The sequence below is a fragment of the Gambusia affinis genome, linkage group LG02 (assembly GCF_019740435.1).
Source record: "Gambusia affinis linkage group LG02, SWU_Gaff_1.0, whole genome shotgun sequence".
Taxonomy (NCBI): domain Eukaryota; kingdom Metazoa; phylum Chordata; class Actinopteri; order Cyprinodontiformes; family Poeciliidae; genus Gambusia; species Gambusia affinis.
The window spans coordinates 28,575,066-28,601,288 of NC_057869.1; the positions used below are offsets into that span (position 1 = coordinate 28,575,066).

Here is a 26,223-nt window from a genome sequence, read left to right on the forward strand (position 1 = left end):
TAGGAACACAGCGGAGCCACCAGAGCACCGATGCAACATTTAGCAGCTTTCAGCTCCAAGCCCGACAGCTCTCCCCCACTCCCTCATTATAACACAATCCAGGTTCCCCCAACGCCACCTGAGCAAAGATGTCAGAGAAAGCTGCAGACTTAACGTTGGACAGCCAGAGAGTGTCCGTCTGTCCCAGGGATTCGCAGGAGATGAAGGCTGAAACTTGTTCTATACATCAGCAGATTCCATGAAGTTTAACTTCAACACCATTTCTCTGAAAACTCCATGCAGTTCAGAGCTGCTGTTTTCACTGTCTGACTTGGAAGTGGGTTAAACTTTTCTTGTTTTAAGTTGGTTAGGATTAACTAAGTACCAGAATAATGAAAATTGAAAGAACTTTCTATACTTTATGTAAGGATCCCCATGAGTCTCACTCATAGTAGAGACTGTTCTTCCTGGGTTTCACACCACAAATATTACAATACAATTGTACTTTTACAAACATCACAAACAAAAAGAGACATAATGAAACACCTTAAACAAACCAAATCAAAACACAAAATTCAAATCAACCACCTCGACAGCTTTAACATTTTACAGACTTCACACGAGGACATCGTGAAACAAAACGAAAACACAAGATGTCAGCAATTTCAAGAGGGTTTGAAACAAATAAAAACAATACTTGGGTATAAATTCACCCTTTTCCATCGATCCAATTTGATCAATTATAGATTTTTTTAAAGGTTCTATGCCTTTTTTTAAATTTAGTAGCTTGTATTTCTCAATATTACTTTTCCTTTAATCAGTTTGAGAAAGTGCAGGTGACGTTATCAGGTTCTGATGGATCAGTTCACATCATTTGATTTAATTTTGAAATCTCCTGTTGATGTATTTAAAACACCTAAAACAAACGGATTCTTTGTGTTTCTTTTTTACAGCGCAAGTCATTTATATTCTGCAAACTTCATGAACATTAATGTTGTTGCTGTACATCAGCTTTGAACGTTATTGTTAAATCTCCCTTAAGATAGGTAATAATAATAAGAATTATTATTATTAATAATAATAATACTAATAATAATAATACCATGTTTTTTGTGTACTGAGGACTTTGGTGAAGTAGCAGATTGCTTTTTGTAATGGTTTGAACTTTCTGGTCTTAAATTATGTCAAGAAGACCATTATGCAGATGGTATCAGTTAAGGGGGAAAGGCTTTTGCATATTTATGTGGAGCTGTGCAGGCAGCTGTGGCTCACTGGGAACATTAATCCTGTTGCAATTGGTGATTTCAACTTCCTCTCACTGCAGGGCGATGGGCCCTGGGCTTGTCTCCTACCGATATGCTCATGTTGTGAACGTGGCGCTTTGAGTGATCACTGTAGCAGGAACCTTTGTCCATTTATTGCCTAGAGTTTGTACCAGCTGTGTCAGAGGCCTGTCTACTTAATTTTGACTGTTAAAGTTCAGTCTGTTTCACATAATCGAGGTTGATGTGCTTGTAAATTTTAATATGAGCACACAGTATTTAGCTAGTTGCACTCAATGTTGAAGTAGGATTGCAACCCCAGCATTCTTCACACGTCGTTGTTGAAGAGAGGTAATAGAGACGTGTATGAGAAAGATGACCTAACGCTGATTTTGGGTGCATTCACACTCAGCCCTGTTTAGTCCATTTTAGTCAAACTCTAAGTCAGTCCTGAGGGCCGGCATTCTGCATGTTTTAGTTCCCTCTCTGGTGGCACCAACAACCTTTTCAGAATGTCAATGTTCTTCTTAGGCCTTTACTGAGCCATCATTTAATCCAGGTACGTTAAACCAGGGAGAGAACTAAAACATGCAGGAGGCCGGGCCTCCAGGACCGACCTTGGGGACCCACCCTGGTCTAGGTGGTTTATGTAGAAGGTCCGGTTCATTTGGGGAGATGTGAATGCGTAATTAAACTCTGAACTGTGATCTGCCTAAAAACCTAAGTCTCGGTTCGGTTGAAGTGAACTCTGCTGAGGTTAGAATCCAGATGTGAATGCCAAGTGGAATGGAAAACCGCTCCAAAAGCAGGAAGTGGGCTATAGCATAGGGCATTCTGGGTAAATACAGCCTAAACAAAGGTGGGAGTCTACCACTGGCGGTAAAAATGATTCTGGGACTTTTACCGCCGACAATAGAGACAACTACTAAAGTCTGACGCTACTCCAGTTTGGTTTACATTTTGTGAAGAAGGAAGTTGTTTTATAGTCGCTGTAATACATCTGACATTCAGTATTTTCACAATGATTTATATGTAGATCTTTTTTAAAAAGTTACAATTCCTGCTTTGTTATGCCGTCCTTGATTGACATTGAAATTCAGCTCACTCAGTACCTCATGTCTTTTCCATCTGATTGATTGATTGATTGATTGATTGATTGATTGATTGATTGATTGATTGATTGATTGATTGATTGATTGATTGATTGATTGATTGATTGATTGATTGATTGATTGATTGATTGATTGATTGATTGATTGATTGATTGATTGATTGATTGATTGATTGATTGATTGATTGATTGATTGATTGATTGATTGATGGGTCCGTGGAGTAATCACTGTTGAAGGATATGCAGAAACTCCACGGTAACTATTCCCCTGGTGGTGTTTATGAAGACGACATGAGGTTTTCTGCTGTGCACACTCCCTCTGCAGCCTCAGGAAGGTGAAGCTCCAGCAATTTGTTTACATGCAGAGATGCTTCATCAGCGTCAGAACGAGTTCTGTTTCAGTAAAACAACTATTCTCCGTTATCATCCTGTTGGTCTGTCTCACTGAGGCATGTTTACGTGGAGCGGCACGGAACAGAACGGCACCGAACGGCACCAGATTCATACAGCAGCGTACAAATCACAGGTCAGTGGCAGGACAGTGTTGCATAATCTAAACATTTCCCACGTGTAAAGAGCACAGTGACACCTTCAGCGGCATTAAGCAGATGGACACAGGGATGTGTCTGACCCAAGGGCGCAGTCTCATGTGCAGCTCACTGCATCAACCATGTTCCAGCCTACGTCCACTTCAAACCAGCCCCACCAACTGAATCACACGCTTTAGTGCCAACATGCACACATTTCCTCATTTTCTTTCTGTAGCCTTGGCTTCACACACACACACACACACACGCCTACATGCACAGTGTGCTAAGGCATGCTGTTTGCCCAAATGGCCAAATGGTGGGCAGGAAATGTTGAGCCCAGTGGTCTGTGACAGTAAAAGCCTCACAGAGACAGCCATTGACCTTAACCTGCAGGGAAATGGACATCACTCACACACTCAAACACTTTGCAAGCAATAACACTGGAAACATCACCATGCTCTAATGCACCCTCTGCTTACACCCCTACCAAAACATACACAAGCTGCTCCTGCTGCTGCTGCAAACTCCTAAAGTTGAGAGTTTGTGTCGGTCTCAGACAGGACTTTGCTTCCCCTCTCCAGCTACAAGCTGTTCTCTCCGTCTTGGACCCCATTAGAGGCGTCTGATTGGTTTTGCCCCTCGTGTTTCTTTTTGTCAGTGCTGCTGACTTGCTCTGCTGTCCACCGTCTTCCTGTTAAAGGTTAATGCATCGCTGAGAGACGAAAGGAAAAGCGAGCTGCCAGGAGGCATAACCTCGGGGAGCACAGAGTTGGCCCCTGTGGAGAAATTAAATGTTTGAACCTGTTGTGCTCCTTTCATCCAAACTCCTCCCCTGTTGCTGTCACATCCTTTTGCACATTATGGTGCATCAGAGTCTCCCGCTGCTGGAATCGGTGTGTCAGGTGAATGCGGGTTAGGTGTGCTGAAAGGCAACATCTGGCCTTCTATTAGCTGCTTGTTGATGGTTACTGCTGACAGTGAATGCGCCGAGGCTTCACAACAGGAGCTGTTTTCACTGCACTCTGCATTTGTCGGCTTTTCTCTGATCCAAAGGACTGTAACACCACAGCACAAACAGACCCTGTTTATTTGATTTAAATCTAAAAAGATTATATTTGCTAAAAGGGGCTAAAAACAAAGGCACAGTTTTTTGTTGCAAAACGAAATCATGCTTTCTGAATAAAACTGTTTATAGTTTGTACCTGTAGTGTGACATGATCTGTTCCGGTGTATAAATGTGGATAAGAAAGAAACTGTGCTGCCAGGAAGATTCTCCAGTTCTGCTCAGCTGTTGGTTTTTGCCTCCTGCCTGCCGACCAACAGATTCTTTACAAATAACAAGCAACGACTGAGAACTGAAGTCTGACGTTGTATGAATTTACAGCCACAAAAGTAATTTTCAACTGGCAGTGGTGGGCACACTGCCATTCATCTAACAATACTGAAGTGCTAAATGAAAATTTTGTTCCGCTGTTAGCACATTATTATTCTTGCAAACATTTAGCTGAGCTTCCATTAAATAAAATTTTCGGCCTAAATTCTAAAGCGCTAATTTACATACTCTTTAAATGGACTGAACTTATATAGTGCTTTTCCAGTCATTTTGACCACTCAAAGCGATACGCAGATCGGTAGGCAATGTGGGGTTAAGTGCCTTGCCCAGAGGTGTATCGACATGTGTCAGGAGGAAGCTGGAATCAAACCTACAACCTTCCGATTGCAAGACAACTACTGTACCATGGAGCCACAGTCGCCCCAGAAGCTCTTTATTATATTTATTTTTCATATTTTGGTTATGGGCTGTTAAGAATTCAAGCTTCTACTTTGAAGTGAGTGACGACTGTCTGTCTAATCACATTCTGGTTCTTTTTTCTTCCGAAAAACGTTTTTGAGTAAGTTGCAAGTATAGAACAAACAAATGAATGAATGAATGACATTTCTGAATTGTTTTGAGAGCCTTCATGTTGGTACTCCTGACGTTCTCCAGGTGAGAAGAGGTGCAGCAAATTTATTCTGCATAGTTTTACAGTTAACAGTTAATAATCTACTGATGATGTGTGTTGCATGCTTTCTGACCAATGCCCTGCAGAGGTCACTCAGACAGAATCAGCAAGAGTTGGCAATATTCATCAACTATTAAACTGAAACCATGAGTGAAAAGTCTGTTCCAAAGAATCACTTCCTGAAGCACAACTCTCTAAATAGATGAGTAATGACGTATTTTACCCTGTGGAGAGCAACATAACACATGTTGACATCAACATGGCCACCTCTGCCAGGTGATTGGTTATTCTAATGGTGAGTAACTCACCTGAAGAGTGAGGCCACTGGAATCAGCAATTCCCCTCCAAAACAGTTGGTGGCAGCAGCTATATGCGCTTAGACCCCATAAAGACAGGGGTATATGTGTTTGCTTCAAGAAAATATTTTTTGTCAATTATTAAGAAATAATAAATGTTGTGCTCTGAAGTGAGTGAGCAGCCTGGCCAACCGTTGTCTACCACATGTTGGTGTTGCGCTTTAGCAATAATGGAGCTAATGTTCACGATTAGTGCTTTAGGGTTAGCACAACTAACATTTTAGCTTAACCTACCACTGGCAGTTGGTGTTGCTTGTCTCGAACCTATCCTGTCAGCTAACTGGTGTTGCTAGCCACCTGTCGAAGTGGCTAGCAACAACCCACTGCCTGTCTTGGAAGCGTCCAGCATGTGGGTGACCAATTCCTCTCTGCCAGAGAACAAAGTGCAGACAGGAGGTGGACATGCAGACAGGAAAGTAAACTTTTAGTCTGGTGAAGTTTTGTTGGTGAAAACAGCAAATAGCCCTGCTATTCTCGACTTAGCAGACGTGGAACAACTGCAGGGGGCGGTTAAGTATACATTAGGAAGTGAGACAAATCACAGAATGAACATAGTAATTCACTGAATGGAAATCCCCACTGATGACAGGCTGCCTGGTGGGAGAGATTGAACTCCTCAGATAGGTTCTTAGCTGCAGCCCAGCAACAGAAAGCAAGAAGCCCCAACTGCATTGGTATTTGTATGCTCTTTGTGTCTCTCTTACCTCCTGAAGCATGAATGGAAAGGGTCCAAATATGTGTGCTTGTCTCTGAGCGGAATTGATTCCAGCAAAACGGACTTTTATTTATTTTTTTAAATTTTATTTATTTTTCAGAATTTATTTTTGTTTTATTTATTTTTCAGAAGTGCAACGTCTGTGAAAGAGGGAGAGGTTAGGATGTGCTCAGTCTGCTTAGAATCACTGTCACAAAATCCTTTTTTACCTCAAGAAATCTATTAAATAAATAATTTCTTTTTTCTTTCATCATTATCTGTGGTTAAACTTCAAACATGGCTCCCAAAAGGGCTGACATTATCATTCGGACAAGGTTTGCAGAGGTTGGATTATTATCACGGTTAGACTAACAGAGAATTTGCAGTGAGCAGAGCTGCTTTAGTTTATGGCAGCAACGGTGAACTGAAGCATATGAAGGTATGTAGGTATATATACCAGGGTCACCTGGGCACTTTACCAGCCTTCTTTGGTATTTTCTTATCTACCAGGCAATTCTCAGTCGACAACCTACCTGTGATCTATTCAGGTATTCCTTGGAGATGTGTGTTTCAACGTGGCGGCCTCCAGAGGGCGCTAGGAGGGCCTCAGAAAGCTGGAGGGAAAATAAAATAAAAAAAAAACAAAGAATGCAGAAATTAAAAACATTGAATCAAAAAAAAAATCTTGTCATAAAATCTCATCCAATGCTTGTCAATCATTGTTAAAAAAAAATACAAGTTGGAAGAGTTTATTGAAATATTTCCCATTCTTATCTGTCTGATTGGCTACCAGTCAAATTCACCAAGCTGCTTTCCTCCTGACGCCGTAGCGCAGCGAGTGTGAAAGGAACAGGTGTCTGTCAAAAACCTCACTGAAAAAACCACAGTAACTCCAAGCCAACAAAAAAAATGTAAGAGGCAGCATATACTGTATGCTAAATATAATAATTGAATAGTGAATAAAAGTCAGGGGGAAAAAACATTGTGATGTTTCTTTACATGTTGTGCAGCACTGTCTGTTGGTTTGTAAACCGTTTGTGAACGCATGCCTTGGAGGATTAATGGTTATCAGGTTGATCTAGGTCTTAACTGAAATGGTTAAAAGAGGATTTCATCCATCATTTGGGTTTTTTTTCTTTTCGAATGGAAGAGGCGCCAGATGGACTGGAAAATGACAGAATTGATTTCATCTGTTGCTTTTCAATGCAAATCACGAGTATCTGAGGCTGATTCAATCTACAGAACTTGTTTTTGAAAATGCACTCCTACATTTTATTCACATCATTACTCATCCTGTTTCCATCTACATGATTAGATGGAAACAGTGTTTGTTTTGTTTTTTTGATAGGTCTCCATTTGAACAAAATCAACAATACCTGCTTAAATATGTAAAAAAACAATTACAAGTCAGTAATGTTATACCACCAAGTAAACAAAAGAGGTTAATTTAGACTATTTAGAAACAGATGTGGGTCCACCTAGTGTCTCCCAGCCCAGAGGGGGGAACTGTTACATTACATCGGCAAAATGGGCATTATCGTTTCTAACGCGCTCCATCTGCTCCCCGAAGATTGTAGTTATGCGCGTATGCCATTTTGAATCTTCAGAGTGCAGCCTGGCACAGAAACGGGGGAGCATAATTCTGTTCCAGGGTCATTGTCAGGCTGCGTGCTGCATTAGAGCTCGTCACAATAACACACACTGGCAAGTTAGAGTCACCACAAGTCAGCTTTTCTTTTTTCCAGCGTTGTGTTTGTCATTTAAATAAAAGGGCGGGGGTAATGACTTTCAAAGTTGAAGATAAAGAAAGATTGAACTCTTTTTTTTTTTTTTTTTTTTTTAAATGCAACAAAACATCACGTGCACAATTCTGCCAGACAGCCCGTCACCATCAGGCATTCGTATTTTGGCTGCATGTATATTTATCTTCCACTGCGGCGCTCGCGTCATTATGCCCCCCTCTGCATCTCCCCGCTCACACAGACAGTAAGTAGTAATCAGGCCACTTATCTTCCCCCAGCCTCTCGGCTCTCCAGGCGTGGTATCAAACAGAGCGGCTCTGACAAGCTGGGACTCCTGTAGCTCATACCGTGGCTCGCCTTTAATATCAATTGATCCCTCTTCCTCCACCTCCTCCTCCTCCTCCTCCTGTTCTGCTCATAAGGATTCTGTTGGTGGAGGATAATATTTCTGAGCCCAGGCTGTGGAACAATGTATCGCTTTCTCAGTCGGGGCGCCTTTGCAATTACGCCAGTCAGCGGCATGCAATCCAATTCTTCACTCGCTTCTCCTCTGTGGAGGTGATTCCACCCTCCTTCCTTCTTTCCTTCCTTCCATCGGCTCCCCCTCCCTTCTTCTATCCTTTTGTCTTTCCGTCCCGTAGAACCACACTTTTTTTTTTTCCTGTCAGACTGGAAGCGATTCCCTAAATCAGATCAGGGGGGACGTCCATTTTTATTACGTTCTCTTTAACAGTGAAAGATCTCCCGGTCTCGCTTCCTTATCACTTTATGCCGGTCGGACGACCTTTCCGAAGCCATTTTTAAGAACCGCACACGGGAGCCGTTTTCTTCACCCAAAACGACTTAGCATCTCTTTCATGAATTTATTTTATTTTATTTTTTTCCCTCTGTCTCCTCTCGCGATCCGTTTCTGCCGACCCCTCGCTGTGAAACTCGCTCATCAGAATCTGAATCTCTGAGCCGCAGAAAGGCCGAAGCACAGCGAGCCCAGAGTCGTTCGTCTGTGCGGGGACATTAAAAGAGGGGATTATATTTCATCCAGATAGGGACGGACGGTGGATGAATTCCTCTGCTTCCGTTTTAAATCCCTGAAAGCGTTTGAATGTTTTCTTCCTTTGGGGTGGGACGCTCGCTCGAGGCCGCGCTTCGCCAGGCGGGACGGATCTGACCTTGAAACGGAGTCGCGTAGCCGTCAGATCAGTGTTGTTTATTTCATTCGGGTTTATTTTGGCAAGTAATTCCACAAACCGAGAACAGCCATTTAAAGTCTGCCAGCTGGCTGTTGGATTTCACAGCAGCATGACAATGCTAGCATTTTGAACTTAACAAAAATAACAACATGCAGACGGTGGAAGTTATCCCTCTGCAGACTTCCTCTGTTTTTTTGTCGCACTTAAATGTTTCAGATCATCTGGATGAGGTTTAGTGTCTGTTAAAGATTAATAAAAAAAGAAAAAATGCAGTTTGTAGTGACGATTTCAAGGCAGAGCGTAGAAAATGTATTGTCAGAATTCAGTTAACACAGTGGTCCATCACACTGGCGCTATAGTGAAAACTTGTATTAAATTTTCCCAGCCTGACCACTGTGTGTGATCTGTGGAATCAAGATTTCACCCAAATTGAACCTGTCTGGCAACATGAAGTAGGCTGACAGAGCTTCTCCAGACGAATGCATTTCCAATACAAATGTGAACAAAACTTTGTCAATGTTCCACTAATGTAAAAAACCAAAACACAACTTTTCAATTGTGATGTTTCCACTAGATAAAAAACACAGATAAAATCATACAGTTAAGTTTGTTCATTAAAAACGTGCCACACCACGATCCTCCAACTACTTCCTGTCTTTGTCTTCATGATATGTGCTGGTGACAACATCCTGTTGATCATGTGACTCGTGGGATGTAAGGCAAAACAAAAAAATATTTTAGTACAGTTTTGTGAAATAAACCAATTTCTATACGACCCAAATAAAAATAAACACCTGTGACATCTGTGACAGGAATGGGAAAAGAAAATGCAGCCAAGTTGAACAATAAATATGGTAATAAAGGAAAGTGTGGGAATATTCCTAAAAGAAATAACTGCATAGTTTAGGAAGGGTCAAAACAATGAGAAGAAAGAATAGACTGAAAGAGCAGCGTGTTGTAGGTCAGCAATTATCCATCCATCCAATTTTGGCACGAAAAAAAATGAAAAGAAACAGAAAATTGTTGAGTGACACATAGAAACTTGAAGAGAAATTCAGATGTGAGACCAAAATATTTCCTTGATGACTCAGTTCAAAATATTTTTCAACTTTTAAGTAGCAAACAGAAAAAAAAAACATCTAGAAACATCTAGAAAGCCCCAACATACATCAAATTTAAGATTCACAATGGGGGAAATATAAGAATTCACAACTAAATCTGACAGAACATCACCTGAAAAGGTCTGTGGACGATAAATGTTCTGATAATTAAGAGATATTGGATTGAATGTTTGAACTGAATGCAAAGGTGATTCAAGTAGTAATTTAACACCTATAATTTAGATTATTGAATGATAAATTGTCAGGAAAGGAGAAAAGGTCTCATTACATGTGGAAAAGTTAGTGTGGTCATTTTGTTCTGAGCCAGCAGGATACGAGGTAAACAGGAGAGAAAATAAAGAATCCCAAACACACAAACCAAATGTAGGGGGAGAAGCGAACAAAATATTTTGTGGAGGAAACTGTAGCACTGAGAACAGAAAAGGGATAAAGCAGAAAAAGAGGAAACAATCTCATCCACTTTCCATCTTGTGTCACAGGTCGGTGGTTTTAATTTTGGGAGGAAAGTCAAATGAAGCAGAGCTGAAATTCATTTGGGTTCTGCAGGGACTCACAGCAGCATTCTTCTGCAAATGGATTTTCACTTTGTCAAATTTAGCTCCACCGTATCTCTGAGGGGCAGCTCGCTTCCAGCCAGCCCATTGGTAACCGCTGGTAACCGGAGGCAGTCCATCCTGCTGCTGCGTGGCGTAGCGTAGCGTAGCACCCACAGCATGTCCCCTTTTTAGAACAGGTTCTGGTTCCTTTTTTCCTTCCTCCTCTTGCAGGTTTGGATTGAGGAAGAAAATTCTTAATCTGTAATTGCCCGCATTAATTTATTATCCTATGCACTAGACAATGACTTGGCCTCTTGACAGTTGATGCTGGAATATTTTTTAGCTTTTCTTGCATCAGTTTGATCTCAAGCCTCCAGGACTAAAATTTATCTGTACGATACAAAAAAACATTTTCTTGTTAAAAAAGGGTTGTTTTGGTTTTCTAGGACTGTGACCTTCCTGGTGAAAACTAGAGTGTTTTATTCAAACACTTATTTTGAAAGCTGTGTGTCATCTCGTACCTTCATGGCAGAACATTGTGTGTTTGTCGGTGCAGACATCGGGACATGATGACAGTTTGAAGTGTTGCTGCTGCATTCCTAAAGTGACAGTATTATGTACAATCATCTTTTTTTTTTTTTTTTACTTTATTCCCTTATCAAAACATACCTGGAGTGTTACTTTGAGTTTTTCATGCATATTTGAGAAATCTAATCTTCATGGCAACCATTAAACTGTGCAAAAAATGCCGGGATGGACCTAGCTCCGCCTTCAAGGCACAGCTCCTCCTCGGAGTTGCAGTTTCCATTCTTCCACCTTTCCTTTTATTCTTAAGGTTTCTTCTACTTTGTGTTGGTCTATCACACCAAATAAATAAAGAAAAACGTAAAGCCTATTGGAAACATTTAACTTTAACAGTCGCTAACCAGCAGGCTGTCAATAATCTGAATCTGCTTTGCTGCCCAGGTGAAATGTAACAGTCTAACCTTTCAGGAATCTGATTCATGGCTCATTTTAGTATTTCTATTGCTTGTTTCTGATAACAGAAAATAGAGACCAAACACATTTTATCTGGCTCTGACCAGACCTGCTCAGAGTGCTGAGCGTTTGTATTCCAGGGTAAAGATGAATGACCTTTAGGCGTCTGCAGCAGAAAGATTTAATTAAAATGCCTTTTAGACAGATTAAGTGCTGCTGTACAGGCTATTTCTATGTGTGTTAATAGCAGCTGATTAAGTCCCTTATGAAGTAAGAGAATATAATTTGGTCTTGAACTAACACAGCTGGGTGCCTCAGTAAAAACCAGATTGAATGAAAGGAAGCTCTTTTTTTCTGAAGACATGCTGATTTCATGCTCCTATTCAGATTTCATAGAAAGATGATGCATCAGATTTCATTGTACAAGCATCAGTCACACATGAAACAGCAGTTTTTTTTTAGTTTTTTTTTAGTGGAGTTAAAAAGGGGCGTGTCCAAACTGCTCTCCAGCGCCCCCTGACTCAGCCTAGTGAATCGGTACAAATATAAACATTTTTGAAATTTTGGCCTCCAGATGAGACGGAACGTCTCCCTGAACCACGTCCTGAAACAAACAGGAAGTCGGCCATCTTGGGCTAAATTGTCAGGGTTTTTGCTTTAAGAAAAAAAAAAGAATTTTTTATTTTTTTTAACATTTTGCACATATTACACTTTGAAAAACTCCTCCCACACATTTTGAATAAACGGCTTCAAATTTTGGAGATATATAAGGGATGAGATATGAAATCTTTTTTAAATGTTGAGTTTTTCAGCTTGCCCAGGGGGCGAGACAAGGCCTCAAACTTTACACTGTAAGTATCTCATAGAAGGTTCCAGATTGATCTATTTTTCATGTCCAACGACAATATTTGGTCACCTCCTGGCATCACCTGATTCCTGTTTAACGCTGCTTGCAGCTTTAATGAATACTTTGTTTCAGTGTTTTAGCTTTCAGCTGCTTAATTTATGCTTGGGTCCGTAAGGGGAGCACTCAGCGGTATTGAATTAATTACTGACGCTGTGATAAACAGTTGGTGTCCAGATGCCTCTTTAAACAATATGCTTGTTTCCTGCTTGACCTCTAAACTTTAGGGCCTGACTGGTAGAAACGGGGAGGTTTCTCTTCCTGTTTATGTTTTCAGTATTATGTTTTGAGAGGCAAAATGCTTGCATCATGTTATCTATGAAAACAAAATGGAGTAGCAGTCGTACCTCTGCCCTCCATATTGACATGCTCACTATAAGGTATAAGTTAAGCAATATAAAACCTTAAAATCGAAGTCTTACCGAGCTGCTTCTGGGGATTTTAGAGCTGTTGGGGATTTCTGTTTTCTATGATCTATGTTTTCATTTGTGGAAACAGATCAAACTGCTTTTGAGCTCTGGGAGAAATTAGGTCTGTAGAATATTGAAAATGTAACACAAAAACATGCTTTTGAAATTTTACATAAAACAAGCTGAGCAGCTGTAAACTTCTTGGACAAGTTTTCTGACTATTTGTCAATCAGTGACTCATCAGTGATTCGTTTTCTTGGATATTGGGGGGGGAAATTGATCACTCTGAGACTTTCTTTGAAAATCTCAGATCAACTTGATCGTTTTAACACCTCAAATAATCACAGTTAACATGATTTTTATGACAATCTGACCCTTACTGACTGTTGCAAAATGCTGAGAAATGGTTCACTTAAAGTCATAAAATAACACTGTAGAAGTGAAAGCCATCACTGGATGCCTGTATTTACTGTTGTCTCTATTTCGAAGCCTGACATTTGATGTGGTGGAAGGTAAAAGTTCTGGACCTGTGAGGTCCGGTCTAGACTGAGGTGGTCGCAGCCTCAGGTTGTTCCTGGATCCTTTTATTATCAGCCGTCCTGTGGGGAGACGGCCCATCTCCCCATCGCCTCCCTCAGCCTCAGCAGGAGCTCAGTCACACTACACTGATGTTGTTAGAGTCTGAATAGGTTGTTTAAAGGAACATTTGAACACTAGTTTCCATCTCCTCCCTGTGGCTGAACAGTTACTGAAGGAAGAGAGAATAGAAATCTCTATCATGCATTTCAGATCTTCTCCTCCAAATGATCTTTTTTTTGTTGTTTTTTCTCAGAGATCAGAGCTGACTTGAGTCGGACATTCCTTTGTTTTTCTTTGTCTCCTGTACGCTGCCTAAAGACAAGACTGTTAGTTATCTCCATCCTGTTTCGACTAAACAAAATGGCTGCCTGTTTGTCTGTTTGATGCCTGCATTATTCCCCTGCTCCACTGCTGCCAACACTTTGGAGCATCTGTGTTTGCCGGCAGGAGTGTTCATGTTGCCATGTTCCCTATTTTTTCTTTCTTCTTTTGCATGTTTGTATCTGTATCTATTTATGTGTGTGTGTGTGTGTGTGTGTGTGCATCTCCTCGGCGAGCGCGAGATGAAAGACTCCTGTGAGTCACGAGCTGCTGTCTGCCTCCTAAATGGCCCTGGAAGTCACTCTGCGTGCTGATGAACAGCTCTGCTTACCGTTTACCAACTCACAAACTTAAATGGCAACCGCTACTGAAAGGAGAGACGGATGGCAGCAGCGCATCTTGCACAATATATATATCCGCAAATAGACATATGCAGTTGTTGAAAAGCGAGAAATTGAAGCCGTCATGGATAAAAATAGCGACGTGGCAAAAGAGCAACAACCTCGCGTCAGACAGCAAATCTTCTTGCTCATCTTTAGTCATAGAGTACAGATATTCCAGTTTGTCTCGCACAGTTGGTGTCGTGAAGAAATTTGAAAAAGTTACAGATCTGAAAAGGAAGCGCTGGTTATTTGTCACAAAAAGATTGACACGCAGGACAAAGTAAATGGTTTATTCCAAACCGCAAACAGATGTAGTGTGGTTTTCTGTTAGCAGTTTTAATCTCCCTGCTCCAGGTAATTGGAGTCAATAACCAATAGTTCTCTGTCCTGAGCAGCACATCACTACTGGAATCTACTCTTGGAAACTTCTTTGATTACTTTTTTTCCCCCAAAGATGGATGACAGACTGAGCAATGACTAGTGAGATTTTTAAAGCTTGGATATTGTTTTCTGATCTAACTTCTCCACAGCTCTTTCTTTGACCTGGTCTGAGGCCTTCAGCAAACAGGTGCATTTTCAGTCAAACTAAATCCTAAAACTGGTGCTCCTTTTACTTAAAAGGCGCCTGCTATGCAAAAACACCCAGACTTTTTAGGGCAATACGTTGATGTGTTTTTTGGTGTCTGGAAAATGAGCCGTTTCAAAGCCCTCCTTGAGTTTCATTCGAAGGAACACTGCAGCCTTAAAAATGTTGGAGTTTCTAAAGGCAGATGGTGGAAGTGGAACTTAAGCTGCACCACATTTAAGGAAATCGAATGTAGATGCATCCCATATTCACACGAGTGTCTGTGAAAAACAAGGCAATCCTAATAAACCCTCCTAAAATACAGTAAAGCTTAAAGTTTGAGTGCTACCTAGATCAAGGCAAAGTAAAAAAAAAAAAAAAAAAAACACAGACCGGCTATTTATGTAAAACTACTCTGTGGCCACAGAGCTGAAAACAAAAATCTTCTTGTTGACATGTTAGTGACTCACTGAAAGGACATGCAGCCAGTCGATGATGATCAAAACCAATGAAGGAGAGATGAGACAAGAGACACAGGATCACAAACGAGCAAAAATCAGACGCAGGTCGTCGAGTCTGCACCAGCCCACAGGCAGCTTGTTATTTCTAATCATACAAGTCTAATAAAGTAGAAGTGCAAAGATGATGGGGGTCCGGCCTCTTGTTAAGTTACTGAAAATATTAAAGCTTTTCCTCTGCAGGGTCTTAGACGGAGAGCTAACCTGTCAGTAGGTGGCGCTCTGCCTCTCATCCTGGTGTGTGCGTTACCTCCGGCCACAGATATCAAAGGAATCGCACATTTCTTGCAAAACCTGCGTGTAAATTCTGATGAAAAGGAGGACCTTTTCATCTGCGTCTCTGAGAGGAGCAGAAGGAGACATCACCTGTTAACATTATTCTCCATCTATGCTCCAACTTTCACTTTACGTCTCTTATGTCCTTGTTAATTTGCCTCCCACTTCCTGCTGCCAACAACCTCTGGGTCAACCTTTATTGGTTATTTCTCTTTCGTCAGAGACTGTGGGTAGCAATAACAAAACCTATTGTTGGCGTAGAAATGAGTGAGCTGAATCTTAAGTTGATCAGCTGCCTCCTTCTGTGTTACCTCTCGTTACTACTCACACACACACACACACACACGTCTGATTTGGTTTAGTTAGATTCACATTAGTCATGTTCATGTTTTGCTTCCCCACGGACTGTTGGTTGAGCTGCAGCACTGAAGCAGAAGGAATTAAGAGATTTACATGCAAGAAAAGCAGCCACTACATGAATAAAGTGCTAAAAGGAGGCAAAACAACATGAATTTAAAGATTTGTAACTTCTAGCAATGTTCTAAACTTCACAGTTCTGCCACAGAGGCACCAACTGGTGCAACACGACAACAGATGCGACATGAAGCAGAATACTGATTCTGATGTTAATCTTTCTCTGCTTTCTCTCTTGTTAACAGGGTCCCATAGAGAACGATGCTGTGATTCATGTGTCGCTGGTAGCCGAGAGCCAGAGGTAATCTTTCTGTGTGTGTGTGTGTGTGTGCGTGCGTGTGCGTGTGCGTGTGTGTGTGTGTGTGTGTGCGTGTCTACGAAGGTTCAATGTGCACATCTTAATGGGTTCCAGGTCATAGAGGTGGGTTATTTTTCGCTTCTCTCTTCCGCTCAGCTCTGTAATTGCGCTGAGCTCAGTCTGACCTCCGTTATCACACCATCATCTGTCACTCTTCTCATTGTGGGCCCGTGTGAGTACGTGTGAAGGCGTGGACACGTGTGTGTGTGTGTGTGTGTGTGTGTGTGTGTGGGCGTTAAACAGGGTTAAATGACTGTGAAGCTTGTCAACCTGTAGCCTCTGCCACGTCCCTGTGAGGACTCCCACATCATCACCATCATCATCATCATCATTTTACAGCCTGCTGCACAGAAGCTTTGTGATTGACACAGATTTACATTTTATTTCAAATTGTACCTTTCCCTTTCATTTTTTTCATCTTTACATGTGGATCTTTTTTTTTTTTACTTTAGCTGCCTGTAAAACAGTTCGCAGGTAAAGTTAGAAGTAACAGGATGAATTAAGCTGCAGCTCAGTTTTGGTTTTTGTTCCAGCTCTATCTGGAAAACCATTTGCTTTCCTTCCAGGAAGGTTTCCCAAAGTTTTTGATGTTTTGATGGAGTTTATCTCAGCTTACAAGGAATGCCTCATAGTCTCGTTTACAGCAGTGAGGCATCGTTGACATCCGGTTCTGTGTGCTCTGTAGCGGTGTGAACACTGAACACTTCACAGCTCTCAGCTTTGAGGTGAAAAGTCTTAATTTATTTATTTTTTTTATGGTATTAAAAGTTTGCTCCCTAAAAACCCCAGCGGTATATTTTTGTTCACATCCAAGCACAGAGCTGCTGAATGAGGCCAGGAGGAGCTTCGTTTTCAACTTAATGATTAGGTTGAAAGTTCTCTGAAAAGATTCCCACCACTCAAGGATTTTTTATTTTGAATGTTTCACCAGCAGGTCACGGGGGAATCCTGGATCGGTTTGACACACGTACCTCGTTGCTTATGAATTGCACAGAATATCACACTTTGCAGCTTTTTTAACAACACTTTGTGTGTTAGACAAAGTAAGACCGTTGTGGTGAGACATCGGTGATTAGTTCCCTGAGGTATTGGAAAAATAATTGATGCATTTAATATTTTATGAGATCTTCAAACTAGCTTAAGACTGAGTGAGATCAAAAGTATAATATGAAACCAACATGTTTAGGTTGAATTTGACATTTTAGGTACGTTGTAAGAATGAAGAGTGTTAATGTGTTAAATCCTTCGTCTCTGCAGACTTCAGGTGTTTCTGAACACGTACGGGATTCAGACCCAGACTCCTCAGCAAGTCGAGCCCATCCAGATCTGGCCTCAGAAGGAACTGGTCAAGGTAAGTTTTGATCAAACTTTACGCGGCCACCAAGTTTTGCACAAAACCGTCAACATTTGCTCAAATCTCAACAGTCCTTTCCATCCGTCACACGTTCCAGTTTAGTCAAACTAATATTCATTGTCAGCTCAAAGAGTCAGCGGGACAGGAAGCTGTTTTTGTTGTTGTTGTTGTTTTAACCTCAGAGTGGCCAACATTTGAAGCCGTTCCAACAGTTTAATCCATTTTAATCCTAACATGTTTTATTATTCCTAGTCTTACTTGCTTTTAAAGAAATAGACTTCAGAGATTGGAAACATTAGATTGTTGGACTTTTGCAACATAAGAGCAAATTAGAGCATAATTACTCAACATTTTATACACGTCACTGTTTACGTCCTTTTTTTTTTGTATCAATAGGTATGGTTATTTTACGTGAAAGGTTATGTAGAGGTTTGTTTACATATTTATATTAAAGTAAAAGCTCATTAACTCTGCCTCCTACCAAACTGGCACACTTCATCATTTGGCTCCATGCATATTTCACTGCAGTGTAAGTTACATTTATGTAGAAAAAGCCGTAAAACGTTTTGACCAACATTAAAACTGCTTCCTGTTCAGCTTCACCCCACACTAACATTTGTTTGGGTATAATTAGAAAACGTATTGATTGATTGGGACCGACCTGGTAGAAGCTCCGCTGACCGTCTCGTCTAAGTCACGCAATAATTTTGTGATCACTAAACAGACTTCAGTTCGTTATTGGCAGCATTGGTTTTTATAGACAAACTTTTGTCCTTGTGCTCAATGTGAAATGGAGAATTCTCACTCTTTGCTCTTTTCCTCTAAACTCCCAAAAGCCAGTGGAAAGAAAAGGTTCACATTTAAATAACCTTTGGGCGTCATTCCAGCTGCACCCAAATCTACCTGACAGGATTTATCCACCAGTGTCCCAATAGATCCTGGTTCAGTCATTCCATGTGCTTGTCAAGCCATCAGCTTGTCCTTTTTAAGTTTTTCCTCTTGATTGTCCCGTCACTCACTGCAGAGCTGCAGCGACGCCGGAGTGAGTTATTATCCCAACAGTGGCTCCTCGTGTTGATTGATCAGCATAATGGTGAAGTCGCTACTGTGCCAAAGTGACAATCCATAAACCTGCACAGTTTACAGAATTACTCTCCAAAGGTTACATTTCTCACAGTTCTGTCGGAGATGAACGATTTATCTTCTGCTGAAGTCTGAAGGGATCTTAGTTTTGCTGCAACAGCTTTTTAAGCCAAGTGTTCAGAGTGATGATCAGATTGGAGCTTCAGAAGTATTTTTGCAAATAGTGAAGCTGGAAGACTTCCTCAGAGTAACTCCAAGTAATTGCAAAAATTTCATGTTGTTTTTTTGTTTTTTTTGTCGTAAAGTATTTCTTAACATTGAGGATTTGAATCTAACCACGTATTTCCTCATACAATATTCCCAGATACTTTTGTTGAGCGGGTTCATGTTTAACTTTAATGAAAACTGACAACCTAAAAAAAAAAATAAAATGGAGTAATACTGAATGATTGTCAAATACCCAATTTGTACTTTCCTCTGTGATTTGACTTTGTGTGAGATGAATTCATAACTTACAACGAATCCTCCAATGGCAACAGAGTCAGCAAAATATATGTAGACTGCACCTTTCACAGATCATTAAAATAATATATGATTGATTTAAATTATTAAATGATGCAGAATTAAATACAAATGTATGATAATATTTGAAGGAATGTAAAGGAAAAGTATATTTGAACGAGAATTTCTTCAGCTGCTTTTTAGCTCCAAACCCTGAAGACAGTGAAGAAACAAAGGAAGTCGAGGAGCAACAGCCTGGAAAGAGCAATCCACTAGTTTTATATCTGGTTCTTGGGAATATGTGAAGTTTTTTGGTTTGCAGAAGTTAGATTGGTATTTTAACAAGTCAGTTATAAAGGAACAACTACAAAACAATAACGTAAAGTACAGCAGTAAAGTGAAAACTTCTGTTTGTTCCAGTTAAAAGTTTTACGGCAGAGTTTTGTACCACGTGAAAAGTGCAGTAACCTAAATGGGACAAAAGGAAAGTATGAATAACAATCTACATTTTGTGTTTTCACACTAACCTTCTTATTTTGGCAAGTATTTCACTAATAACATAAACAGATTTTGGACAATATGTTCATGTATTGTTAAATATTATATATATCTCCTATTTTATATCTTTTATTTCCACTGAACAAAAATATAAACGCAAACGTTCTGCTTTTGCTCCCAGCTTTCACAGATTTGTGAACAGTATTTGTGAGAAAAGATTATTGTGTGTATATAGAAAATGTTTTACAGCTTTGAGTTTAGCTCAATAAAAATGGAAGCAAAAACGGTGAACAGTGTAGATATTGAAGAAGAGAGGCACCAGGACTGAACCTTGGGGTACACCATGTGTGACTTCTGTATCGTTTCTGTGGTCAACGTGGTTTTACTGGAGAATCTAAACAAAGCTGCTGCTGTTGAAAGATCAAGATTGTGCAGAAGTATTCAGTGACAACTTCAGCCTCTTACAGAATGCTGTTTTCATCCTTTCCTTCTTGCTTCTTTGATGTTTTATGGATTATACAAGTTATTTTGCTGCTGCAGCAGGTTTTCCTTTACATACCTGCTTTAGCCTGTAGACTCTGTCCATCATCTGCATGTCTGCTGTTGGAAGTCTACCATCTCGGTGTCATCTGTCTCTCCTCTGTCGTATCCGTCACTCAGAGCCTCGTCTCCTCCTCTGCTGGAATTCCTCATCTGTCAATCTGTTGTGTGACGCCGTCCCTCAACGTCATGTTTTTTAAGAACCATTTTCTCCGGTCGTGCCATCTCTCTGGGTTCTGGTTTCCTTTAGAAGATCTTTCTGTGTCTTCCCCTGTGTGACTGTCCTACTCGCTACTCCAACCCCATTATCACCCCTAGGCTTACATCCTGTCCCACCTCCATTATGCCTATTATATCAGAGACCTTCTCCATTGTCTATCATCTCCCTTTTGAACTGTCATATCTGCAAATTTTTCTTCCTCTCAACCTCTTTCTGTTTCTGCTGTGTGGCACTCAGCCTCACAGATGGAATATGGAATCGGGAGACAGAGCGGGCACCGTGCTGAATATTTAATCCGATGCCCAGACAGTCGTTTCTTCCCTGACAGAATCTGTTTATCTCGGCGTCGTCGTCATCCTGGTCGCTGTAGGCTCTGTGAATGTGTTGCAGCAAAATGTACTGATAAAACCGCTCATTAAAAACATTTAAAATAGGAATAAATAGTTTCCTCTGCATTCAGTGAGTACTTGTTAAAATTAAACATTGAATGTTCGTAACTCTTTATTTAAAGGGTGTGCATAAGACTGTAATGACACCGTCATAAACATGACATGACACCTGTCAGGAACATGAAGACGTCTTCATGAATATTTATGACTTTGTCATTAAGTGTCATCCGGTAAACAATGAAAATGTCTTTGTTTTGACAACTTGATATTAACCAGGAGATCATGATGTGTCATAAATAGGTGGCGCTAAAGAAGGAGAACGTTCATAAATTGGAGCGCCGCTCACTCCATGAATATCCAACATCCAACTTGAAAACAGCTTCGCTGCTGCAGTTTTAACGGCACAAACGGAGCACAAACCACTCAGGCTGCTTGCTGGATTGTTTGACGTGGGTGGGGTGTCAGCTTCACTCAGATAAAATACACCAGCTTTGTGAACGAACCTGCTTTTTGTGTTTAGTGATCTCTAGTCTTGTAAATGTCAGTGCAAAAATATGACGGACAAAAATTTTGTGTGATTTGGATGGATATGTCTGGCTATTTGGCAGCGAATGATGTTTTATGTAATTGAAAAGAGAATGAATAGTGTTTCATCTACTGTAGTAAAAGCTCAATTCTTAGCATTTGTTCTTAAGGGCCTCTGTGAGCCAATATACTGCTGCTATCAGACCCCGGGTGTTTGGGGCTCATCTGTGTACTTTTGTCCACTAAGCACGCTGCTGGCGGCAGCACAGGGACCTTGATTACTGCTGCATTTCATAACTCAAACGCCGAGCTAATATCCGTAGCTGCTTTCTATCACGGGGGGGGACGATATTTCAGCTCATGAGCGGCAGAATCACAAAATGCCTCGGCAGGACGGGGAGATATCGGGCTCATGCTTTCATTGCGACGTGGAATGAAATTCTGGAGCATGACATTTCAAATCAAGCACGGTATTTTCATCTTCAAAGCGGCACAGATGCAATCACAGGGATCCGTATGGAAAGGTGTGCTGCGCAATGTTTTCTCTGCGAGCAGAAAGGTCAGCAGGAGGATGGTGTGAAGGCTGTGCACACTGATCAGGTCTTTGTGTTTCTGCAGGCGTACCGTTTTCTGGCCGTCAATAAGAAGCTGGGTTTGAGTGGGCGTCCGGATAGGCCAGTGGGCTGCATCGGGACCTGCAAGGTACTTGAGTTTGTGCTCATTCACCCACACACACACACCCACACACACACACATCAGGATATGAATGTGCATCTATTTGTAGTTGTGCTGCATGGGTCAAGAGGGATGACTGATGCTCACAGCACATATTGATCTGAATACATTAGTGTGTTCCTTTCTCTTTCTCCAGCACACAGACAGCATCAGTGACTGTTGTCCACATTCTCTTGATGATCTGCATGTTATTATGCCAGCTGCTGCTGTCGTACTCTGACGTTCTGAAATATTGAGGCCCGTTGAGCCGAACGACAGACAAACACAACGCAGTGCATGTTTGTGAAGAGGAACAAAAAGCAGTAATAAAAGAGGTTTGATTTCTTAAAGTTCAATAGAGATGCTTCCATTGATTATTGAGAAGAGTATAAATCACTTCTGGCAAGCTGTTTGAAAAAAACAGTATACATAAATCAAAATGGAAGATGCCTTTTACCAAAAGAAACTATTGACTGAAGAATCAGATTAAAATTCCAACATGAATAACTTTAAGAATAACTTTGGGCTGAGTGTAAATCTAATTGAGAATTTGTGGCGTTACGTGAAATGAGGAATGCAGCAACATGAAAATGAATATTACATATCATATTCATTCTACTACCTTTTTAATATCTTGAAGAAGAAAAAAAACAACCACACCTGACTTCATTACTGCTTCTTTTCTTCCCCACAATCCTGCAGTGCATCACTCTCATGGCAGGACCAATCCGCTTCCCCTACAGACACAAATGGACGGAAGGAAATATTGGTTATTAGCATCAACCCAGTTTTATTTAGAGGACCAATAGTACTGTGTAAAAAAACACACACACAAAAAACCCAACTAAAATCATCCGATACCGATGTCAGAAATGTTTCTCAATCCAAACTGAGAGATCATGAATTTAAATTAACGGGCAAAACTTTTAGTCTAGATGTTCAAAGGTGTATATATTGACTTGGACGGGTCTGAAATTAAATGCATATCACACTTTTCAGAATTTTACATATAGAATGTTTTAAAACAATACGTCGTTTCCTCCCACTCCACACTCACTGGTGTTAGTGCATCACAGTAAAGTCCAGAGGACTTTACAAATTTAGGTCTGCATGCTTTTCAAGGCACTCCAACAGCAACGCATCTGCTGCTTTTTCTCACGCAGCACTTAAGAAAATGCTAGAATGAATAACTTTCACTCCTGATGAGCAGATATCTGGGTTTGTGCTGAACGAAGGTCACAGAACCTTCATTCAGAACCTTCATGAAGGTCACAGAACCAGATGAAGTTGTACCTTTGGAACGCCGCAACAAAGCCACTGGCAAACAAATGAATCATGACTCCAGGCACATTAAGACAATATTATAAGGGAACATTTATTGGGAAGATGGCAACATGCCAGAGGACATCGTCACCATCATCATCATCATCATCATCATTAGTTTTCTACCAGTGTGTACTATGAGCTGTGACTTATCAGAAACAATCTTCTTGTGACTTCTGCACCAAGGACTGACGGCTCGTTTTATGTCCTGCACAGAATAATACATTTCTAACTGCTTCTGGGCCATCCATCTTCAGATATCACAGCAAGTATGTGTGTGTGTGTGTGTGTGTGTCTGTCTCTTAGATTTATCGCATACTGGGCAAGACGGTGGTGTGCTACCCAATAGTGTTTGATCTAAGTGACTTCTACTTGTCTCAAGATGTTATGCTTCTAATTGACGACATTAAGGTGAGTCAATGTCACATTTCATTGATTTGGAAAAGCTTATGTGATTTAAATACATTCACCTTGTCTGCTTTGAGAAGACATTAAAGAGCAGAAGTAAAAAGGAAGGCAGACAAGACAATATGCAACCCTTTAATGTGCAGGTGTTCAATTCAAGGTCTGGCTTCCCGCAGCTACTTATGTGGCCCCCTAAACTTTAGAGGGCCATAAAAATTCATCTTTAAAGTAATAGTTGTGTGCTTAAATATTCTTTTATTAGCTAAATCAAATCAGTTTTCATTTATATGGATCCAAAATACATCATTGTGAAGAAAGACGTTAAAGATTGCTTTATTTTAATGTGCACTAAACAAATGCAGATAAAAGCTGTTATAATTTAACAGGTTCATTCTTCCTCCACCGGCCCTTTGACCACATTCATGATCTGGATGCAACCTGAAACAAAAATGAGTTTTGCTCCCCTGCTCCAATATTAAGCGACCCAAAAATAAAAAAAATAAAAATAAAAAGCCATTTGCAGAAAGAACAACACAAAGTTATCTGTTTTGCGTTTAGATTGAGAATATTGTCTTGGTCTTCTAGTTTCACCTTCACCTGGTTCTGTTCAATTCTCCTATTAACCACCTTTTGCTATCCAACTATTAGCTAATCCAAAAGAAACCAAATACAAAAATCGAAACAGATCAGCCAAACGCTGTATTGATGATAGCGCTGAGCTTTTCACATGTTGATTTTAAAATAATTATTTTTTTAATTGCAGCTGAATCCTTTGACACAAAATGACCAATAATTCACTGAAGGAGTGCTGTGTTGTTGCATAATAAAATTTTTATTTTATTTTTTTTAAAAGATTTCAATTACTTATGTATTTGAATTTCAATAGTTTTTTTCTAACATGCCTAAGTGGTCAAATCCAATTAATAGTCAGAATAATCAAGTACTAGCATAGTTAGTCGGAGATAAATTATATGCAAATTAGACTTTGGCTACTATAGCTGGAAAAGAAAAAGCAAATATACTTTGTTGGGTTTTAACATTTTGTGGCAATAAGAAAGCAATTAATTACATAAAATCAACAGATCCTGATCTGAAACAGGAAAGGAACAGAGATGAGCTGTTTTGCTTTGACGTTCAGGCAGTGAAGAGGACAGCCTGATGTAGAGGGTCAGAAACCTGGGACACAATCAGGTCAGGTCATCGAGCATCAAGAAAAACCTGCTGATCCAGAGCTAGCGCTTCAATCAGGAACGCAGTAAATCATTATGTCTGGCAAGTTTAAGGTGCCAGAACATCCAGCCATACAACCAGCAGAGTAATCATGTAAACATTAGTGAAAAACGTTCTTGTCCAGGAGTAGAGAACATTTTTTTCCTTAAAATCTGTTCACTTCTCAGTGCTAGATGTTTAAAAATGTCCTCGTTTCCTGTTCCTGTGAAGAAAGCAGGTGTTAACACAGCTTTGTTTCCCAAACGTTCGATTTTTTATTTTATTTTTTCTCCATTGTAACGTGAATTCGGCAATAAGCCGTGTTTTCAGGAACGCTGCAGACGTCCTGCTGTGATCTCTTCACATCAAAACTGTGTTTGTGTTTAACGCTGAGCCGCCTGAGGAGCTCCGCAACTTAAACCCAGCTTGACAGCAGAGGAGGCTGAACTTTCCAAATGTCACCGACTCAAATAAAGGAAACTGAATACTTTACAGCTGCAGCACATGGGTCTGAGATGCTCTGTGTGTGTGTGTGTATGTGCGGGTGTGTGCGTGCGTGGGTGTGTGTGTGTGTGTGTGTGTGTGTGCAGAACACCCTGCAGTTCATCAAGCAGTGCTGGAAGATGCAGGGACGTCCACTCTTCCTGGTTCTCATCCGTGAGGATAACATCAAGTAATACACACACTCACTCTCCAAAGCAGATCTTTTCCGTTGTTTTACTTTGTTGTGACCGTTTTCCCAAGGCGTTCTGTCTTCTGTCTCATTTCGTATCACCATCACAATATTTATCGCTTTCTCAAGCCTGTAGTGAAGAGTTTTAAAAGCCAGTTCACTTTGTTTTGTTTTTTTTTTGGGGGGGGGGGGGGGGTTGTGTAACTTTTCTCCCTCTCTGCTGCCACCCATTTCTCCATTTTGTGTGTGCCATTAATCTTGAGCAGAAGAACGGTGCTACTGTATTTGCCTGCTGATTGGGTGATAATGTTTCTCATTTGTATCACTACAGCCTGGCTGGTGGGCTGATTACAGAAGTATTGACTGTTACCCAGGGAGCCTTACGTTAAATACGCTACAAATGTTTAAACAGCCTCACTGCGGCACCCAAAAATGAATCAATGGGCGCTCATAGCAGCAGCTCGATAGTCATTAGTTTGCCATTGATCAGGACGATGACCCGTACAGCAGGTGACAGAGGACAGAATAAATGATATTGAAGTTTAGTTATATTTCCAGA

The 26,223-nt window shown here is 40.6% G+C and overlaps 1 protein-coding gene across 5 annotated transcripts in view; it reads left to right on the forward strand.

Moving 5' to 3' along the window:
• Positions 1–26,223, forward strand: part of phkb (phosphorylase kinase, beta) — a 107,867-nt gene that overhangs the window by 66,878 nt on the left and 14,766 nt on the right. For all 5 annotated transcript variants that reach the window (XM_044102698.1, XM_044102705.1, XM_044102688.1 and 2 more), the window contains 5 exons: positions 16,118–16,173; positions 17,488–17,581; positions 21,959–22,042; positions 23,684–23,788; positions 25,582–25,664. In XM_044102698.1, coding sequence (XP_043958633.1) covers positions 16,118–16,173; positions 17,488–17,581; positions 21,959–22,042; positions 23,684–23,788; positions 25,582–25,664 — 422 coding nt within the window. The remainder of the gene's footprint in view (positions 1–16,117; positions 16,174–17,487; positions 17,582–21,958; positions 22,043–23,683; positions 23,789–25,581; positions 25,665–26,223) is intronic.